At 43.8% G+C, this 7,499-nt stretch overlaps 1 protein-coding gene across 1 annotated transcript in view; it reads right to left on the bottom strand.

The window, feature by feature from the left end:
* Positions 1 to 1,064: 1,064 nt before the first annotated feature.
* TSPAN7 (tetraspanin 7) overlaps positions 1,065 to 7,499 on the bottom strand; it is a gene marked incomplete at its 5' end in the record, with an annotated part of 19,840 nt that continues 13,405 nt past the window's right edge. Inside the window, 2 exons of the mRNA XM_010175327.1 lie at positions 1,065 to 2,188; positions 2,509 to 2,581. Coding sequence (XP_010173629.1) covers positions 2,513 to 2,581 — 69 coding nt within the window. The remainder of the gene's footprint in view (positions 2,189 to 2,508; positions 2,582 to 7,499) is intronic.

The raw sequence follows: 7,499 nt of genomic DNA, 5'->3' as shown, positions 1-7,499 counted from the left end.
GTGCTGAGTGGCTTTGTCCCCAGCAAAGTACACACAAACTGCCCAGCATTTACGCAGGACCTGTATTGGTGTTCTCCATGTTTAAAGCTGGCCCGCTCCCTCACACTACATGTTTTATTCAGAGCAGATTTAAATTTGTGGACCAGCTCCTTCTTCTCTTATTTACAAATCTCTATTTCTCTTCCCTGCTCTGGAAGTGCTGTCTGAATAAAGCCAAAGGATGCCACCGAGGTTTTTAAGACATGCCGCCTCAGCATATGCTGCCAGGTTTTTGCCCATGTGGCTGCAAGGCCTTTTATCGTTGTGGGTGAGAGCGCAGCCACCTCTCAGCACCACTGAGAGGTCCATGGGGGGCTGATGCTGGAGGCACCACGCAGGGCAGCCCCTCTGGGTGGCAGGTCTCAGTAACCAGGTGGGTAGATGGACAGACGGATGGAGGATGGGCTGGGACTGTGGCAGCTGTACAGTCTCTGCACAGCTCCTCCACAGCTGGAAGGCTGCAGGGCTTCTCTCCTCAGGTCATCTTCTCTGTCCATGTTGCCAACTTAAGGGCTGGGTCCAAAATTTCCAGGTTTAAACTTTCATGGGCTTTCCACCACATCTTCAACGCTTCATGTATTCAAGTGAGAAAGAGGTAAGTACCTGCCTTTCCATGAACGCAGAAAAGCTGGCTACTACCTGCCCGCCTCAACCCCAAATCCCTCTTCTCTCCAACCTCACCAAAACCAGAGAGAAATGCTCAATGCCAAAATCACGCGCGGTGCTAAGGATGGGATAATTAAACACTGCAGATCGTTAGCAGCCACAAGAAGAAACATTGCAAAGCAGAGGGTATGTATTTGTCACATGGTGAAACCATGTGTGGAAGGTTTTTCTAGGAGTTTTGAAACAATTCCAGCTCTTTCTCTTTTTTTCCCAGGGCAGTAATGTTTTCTCTGTCACAAACAAGTTAGTCAAAATACGCATAAAGACATGTCACTCCAAGCTGTGCACTTGTGTTTCATGTTCATGTCCCCCCTCAAAAGAGTTTTGTCACAACTGAAGAATGAAAAGGAAGCGGCTAGAAATCTGTAATGGTTCCATTTATTAATACGTATATCACAAATACTCACAATATCAATGCATTCTCGTTGGCATGCTAGACAGAGGCATTATTAAAAAAGTCCTATTTTTTTAAAAAGGTTTTAAACTTTTGCTTTCCCCCAAAAATATTTCATATGCCTGTTTTTTTGTGATTTTTTTTTTTTTTTGTCTGTGTGTTTTTATTTTGATTTGATTCAACAATGTATTTGGTGGCTGCAACCTCAATGCAAAAGGAAAGAAAAAGAAAGAACAGGAAAAAGGTATGAAGGCCGCAGTACAGCATAGTTCAATTAGTTCATAGCTACCTAATAAAAATAAAGGAAGCAAAATTCCTGCCTTCACAGTAAGCAACAACACAGCTTAATAACAGTATTACACAGGATCAGGTTCAGAGGCAAAATGCACTAGACAAAGCCTACCGGGATACGCACTAGGCATACAACACTGAGTAAGAATCAAAGATGTAGAAGAACATCAGGAATAACGGTTCCCTTCAAGCACAACATTTTAACATCATTTTCAAGTATCTTTATGTTATGTTACTGATTCCTTTGTTTTCGGGGAAGGGGGGCAGGCACGGGGAAGGGGGAAATGATGAAAACCTTAGTAAAGCAATAAACAAAACGAGAACTTAAGATAAAACCGAAAGAATAGATATTTCATATACCGGTTTATATGAACGTGTGCAACACATTAACCATGGTGAAAGGCTAATCGTGCCCTCCAGTCACTACATGCACAGCCCGATCAATGCTGTTAATGAATTACCTTTGTTAACTTACGATGCAACTACTGTGTGACCAAGAACATACATACGGTGCCGTCCTACGCCGAGCCGCGGGGATGGGGTCGGGGTCCGGAGGCCGAGGGGACGCGGCTGCTCCCGGTGGCACCGCGGTACTTCACAGAATGGTACACTACGCATGGGACAGAGTTCGGGAGGTGGGGTGCGAGTGTGCGCGCGCACGTGCTTGCTTGTGGGGGTGTGGGTGGGTGTGCGTGTGTGTGTGCGAGACAGTGTGTGCTATAACATTCGTTGCAGTCTTTCTCCAGTTCTGCAGCTCCTGATCTTCAGACAGGCTCTGGACCTCCCACTCCTGAAAGACTGGAGAGGAGGGGGGATTAAAAAAAAAAAGAAGGGGATTGCTTTGGTTGCTAACAGTATTCATGGCAGATATTTTGCCCTCTCTTTTCAAGAAGAAAACTGAAATGATAAACATTCAATAGTACACTTCCCTCTTTTTTCCCCACCAGACAGAATATTGGGATGAAATCCCAAAGCAAAGAATTCCATGGGAAGACTTTATTCTTGATGAACATGCTGAGCACCTGAAACTTGCCTGCTATCTTCAGCAGAAGCAGCACAGCCATGACAATATACTGGGGCATATATAGCACAACACATGGAAAGCAGGGACAGCTCACCTTGTTACACCATCTCGTACTGGTTAGCAGTAATAAACCGGGACAGACAGCATGCCAGCAGCATCCCGATCAACTGGTCCAAACAAGAACAGAAGCAGAACAGAAAAAGTAAAGTTAAATGAATGCAGAGCAAAGGAGAGGCCACAGCGAGCAAAGATTTCATGTTCTGGAGTTATAATGCTCTGCAGAATTTATGCCTTATTTTAAGTACTGCTCTAGTCAGAAAAAACAGCATTAAAATCTCCCATCTTTCTTCATCAGATCTTCCCCTTGATTGTGATCAGAGTGTATTTATTTGGTCGACAGCACGCCTTTTTGCTACTTTTCAATCCTGTTGTCATTGCCTGGCCAAGTCAGATGCAGATGTAAACTGGCAGGGGCATCAGCCCACAACCAGCTGTGGTTCACTCATAACCTCCACTCAGGTCCCTCACCACCACCCACCGCCACTGAGAGCTGGCAGCTCCTTTAGCTTTGTTAACAACGTGCTGGGGAAAAGCTTCCTAATGCCCCAGAGGGGTGATACTTTCTTTCCAAATGATGCAGCACCAGAGAAATGAGCATTATAAATCTGGAAATTTTTTTTAAGAAATGTCTTTCACTATTCCCTTGGCTGTCACTCAGATTATTGAAAACAGATCCCTGGCTCCCACTCGTCAGTAAGCACTCGGTCATTTCAACGTTTTGCCTATTGCAGTTTGTTAGCGTTTCCTGCCTATGCCAACAGCCTTAATATACTGTAAATAATTCAACCTTGCTTTTCTCATTTGGATTGGTCAATTAATTACCTCATGAGCATATCCCCAGACTGTTACAGCTCAGCCCTGGCTATGGGGGTGAGGCAAGAAGGCTGTCTCTGCAGCTGGACCAGCTTTCCCTGGACCTGGCTCCACGGAAGGGCTGTCCCAGCTGCTCCAGCTGTGCCCGTGCCCGCGGGGCACCACCTCTGCCCATCCCCTGCTGCTGTGGGCAGAGCACATTGCAAGGGAGCGGTGCTTAAGAGGGGGATCACAACCTTTTGGCAGCAGCAGAGCTCCCTCAGACCCCACAGAGCATGCATAGATAATGCCTGGCTGGCTGCTCATCCAAACTGGCTCCTTCCTCTATTTCACACTTGGGATTGCGTGTCCTTTCCCCTAGACCATCAGTGGTCCTTGTTAACGCGATCATCGTCAAAACATACATCTTCTCTACCAGCCAATTGCTTGATTTGGGCTGGCATCAGCCCAGAGCAAGACCAAGCCAGGGTACCTCAAATCTGGATAGACTGTTTTCTGCCTCTACAATGTCATATTCCCAGTCACGCCACGCTTCATTTGCCAGAAATTTGCTCTCTCTCCTGTTTCAGTGTCCACCAGAACTGTTCTGGGCATCTCAAAAGGGCACAGAGTCACCTTTAAAAGCAGGCTGAATCCCCACTGTCCCCTACTAGCACCCCCTGGTTTTAGCACAAATTACCAGGGATGACATTGCCTTGCTTAAAACTAGACATAACACCTCCTGACCAACGTCCGATAAAAACCTAAACTATTAGGGTTAGGGTGCTGTATTTTCACAGTTGCCAAAAGAGATGTGGGTGCTGAAAACCCTCCTCGGATTTGAAAAATCTCACTTGACACCAAGAAGACATTTTTGCCATCTGGTTGCCTTTTCTACTAAACTTCTCTAGACGGGTGTTCTAGCAGGAAACTTGCTGGGTAGCTGGAGTGCTCATGCACTTGCCCAGGAGTCCACAGACTGGTGACAGTGAGGATGCCAGTATATCCTGGATGGGCTTTGGAATTCCATGCTTAAATATTCCAGTCACCAGGAGGATGATTTTATCAATTTGGCAGTTTGGGAAGTGTTGCTGAAAACCCAGCACATTCTGCAGGTTTACTAGAGAGGCTTTACCACTCCCACTGCTTACTCGTGCCGTGTTTCCTTAGCTCACTTCAGTTTTGGAGAATGGGATTTCCCATAGCACATCCCCGGTAGGTATTTCTCTGTGCCTTCACAGGCAGAACAGAGTAAGTCCCTCTGGGTGGTCGTGTCCCACCCGCTTCGCTATCCCTTTTCTGTGTTTGTGGTGACTTTCAGCCTTCTCTCACCTTCCTCAGCTGGTCTCAGAGGTTAGTTCTCTGTCTTACTGCATTTTTCATTAAGATGAACTTCACGGTGTATTTCATCCTATTCATTTTCACTGAGCAAATTCCATCCCAGACCCAAATCAGTTCCTCCCTCATCCTACAATGGTCAACAATGTACATTCAAGTTTACTTTTCTTTTCTTTTTTTTTTTTTTAATGTTTATGCCACAATGTATCTATTTTTTCCCAGCATGAGCATCCAGATGATGGCCATGATTGTTCCCAGCCAAAATCTGCTGCTCCTACTAGGTTTAGAAGGGGAGAGACACAGCAGCCCATACAAATAGGAAGCTATGGGCTTTTCTTTCCCCCTTCAGCTGTAGCAGGCCCCCCTCCTTTAATTAGGGATTCCTCTGTTTTAAACAGGTTGTAACTCTAATAATCAGCGTGTCTAAGCTTTGTAGCATTTGCAGGCATGTGACAATGTCTTGATTTACTCAAGTCACTTGTCAGATAAATGGCAGGTTACACATGAATGTATTTTTCTGATCTTTGTCCCACTTATTCTTGGCTCTGACCATATGTTGGTTTATGCCTTTAAGAGTCTATAGCACCAAAATATTAAACTTCTATATTAAAAAAATAATGGCATGCATATCAAACCATTGCATACACATTCTATATAGCATTTCTAGCTATTACCAGGACATAGCAGAGCCATAATAAATATCTTAGAAGTACTTTGAACACATATAAAAACATCTATTTTCCAAGATGTGTAGACTTCCACATTTAAACACAAAAACCACTGTCCTTCCTGCAGCCAAGAGGAGGTGATACTGCATTAAATTGCTGAATTTTCCTCATGGTGCTCTTTCATTTCAGTCATAACTACAGTCCTCTGGATTTAAATCAAGTTAGAGGCTCCCAATCTGCGAACCACAAATAAGTACTCTCCACCCACATTTGCTTGATCACTTGCAACCTCTGCTTTTCAGATGAGAGGAAACTCCTCATCCTATTGTGCAGCAGGTCCCTGGAGCTCCTTTAAAAAACCAGAGGAATCGACATAAAAGGATTCCCGCAAAGAAACTAGCTGCCAGAAGTTACATTCATTTCCCTTCCTCCCACTGTATCTCAAATACCCCATTTCAACTTTTATCCACTTGCTAAGTTTTTAAATTTTATTTTATAGTCCCAGTTTTCTGAGTGCCAGACTTGGTTCTGCATTTGTATTCTCTCTCACTTTCCTCCTTTCTTACCTTTTTTCTAAGACTATCTTGGTCTTCTGAACTACTACATGGAAAACTGTGAGTCTGTCTTGGAACCTCTGGTCTTGCTGCAGGAAACTTGAAAATACTGACAAATTATTTGCTGTAGAGCACTGGGAAACCCACATCCCTCAGGTGCATCTCCTATACTACCATCCTGTTGGCCAAAGCTCATTCAAATCATGAGTTCTTCATCTCTCCACAGTTTCTAGGAGTCATCTCAGGCATATCTCAGTTCTGACTACTGAAATCCATCCCCAGCAACTTCATAGCAATTTTATCTCCTATCACACACATAACTGGCTTTTTAATATAGTTATGTTGCAGGAGTTAAATTTGACTGGAAGCTATCCTGCATAACTCATTTATTACATCTTATCATACTGAAGAGAAACTGAAGTGCAATTTGAATTTCCATTTTATTTTGGGTCTTGGTATCTTCACCATTTCTCATTCTTTGAATGAATTTCTATAAATAGAAATGTGTTGAGCTAACTTGGAATTCATCAGTAGATCAGGTAAACTAAAAGTGTTTGGGTTTTTTTTTTAATCTGCCAGGAATAATTGTTTAGCTCAATGATTTACCTTGCCGTATTCTCAAAATGCAAATCTCCAAACATCCAGGTTCCCCAGCTCTATTTTAGAAGAGAGAGAATTTTCTGTGTCACATGTTGCTTACCTGAGTCAGCCTCCTGCGCCACAGTATGACTCTGGCACAGGTCCTATCTCAATGCTGAATCCACAGTGATTAGTCTTTAAAAGCAATCCACTCTTCTATTAGATTTCAAGTCACATATTGGATCCTGATATGGATCCCACTCCCTAACCCTGGTGCAAGCAGTGACAGAGGTGTAACCCTGTGCTAGAGCCAAGCCTCAGCCTCCCTATACTCTGACAGGAGTTGCAGTAGATAAGGTGTCCACAGTCAGGCAGAGCTTCTTACATTAATGTTGACAGTAAAGAGGGCAGAAGGATGCTGTTGCCACATGAGAAGATATCTTCAAATGATGGGACTCATGCATGCTCAACAATTGGTTTTGAGCACATGGAGAGCACTTGACTTACAGTCCTTCCATACAAAGGGAATAATTTGGCCTTAACTCTACACTGAATCCCCTACTCAAGGAATCTACTGCAACTGCTATCTATAAACCCCTCCAGACTCTTTCATCTCTTAAGTCAATGCCTGCACTGTAGTTTTATTGAGGCAAAACTCTTCATCATCTATGCTGCTTGCATAGTTTTATTCTCTGTTGGGCACAACACAGTGATCATTTTGCTGCTCTGAAGAGCACCTGCTAAACTGAAATTATTCCAGCTGGAAGTCAGCATTGGTATCTGATTCCAAAACCAATCAAATTGTATTTTATGATTATTATTTCAAACCCGAGGAGCAGTGCAGACAATGTCAGCAACATAGCAGTTTTTTAAAAACTCTTGACTCTGATTGGGAGGTCTGTGCCAAGCCTATGAGATGTGCAATGCCATTACATCACCTTTGCCTATTTCTGGGAACCAGCACACTCCCCATGCTAGTCAATACCTAACAAATCATGTGAAGGAAAGGCCCCTGAGCATGCTTTACTGTAGAAGAGCAACATGATCTAATTTGTCTTTTATTTAGATTAAACCTATTCTCAGTGGGAACAGTG

Source organism: Antrostomus carolinensis, unplaced genomic scaffold, assembly GCF_000700745.2.
Source record: "Antrostomus carolinensis isolate BGI_N321 unplaced genomic scaffold, ASM70074v2 scaffold11059, whole genome shotgun sequence".
NCBI classification, from domain to species: Eukaryota; Metazoa; Chordata; class Aves; order Caprimulgiformes; family Caprimulgidae; genus Antrostomus; species Antrostomus carolinensis.
The sequence above is the reverse complement of the archived record's forward strand: the minus strand, read 5'-3'. Positions and strand labels throughout refer to the sequence as shown.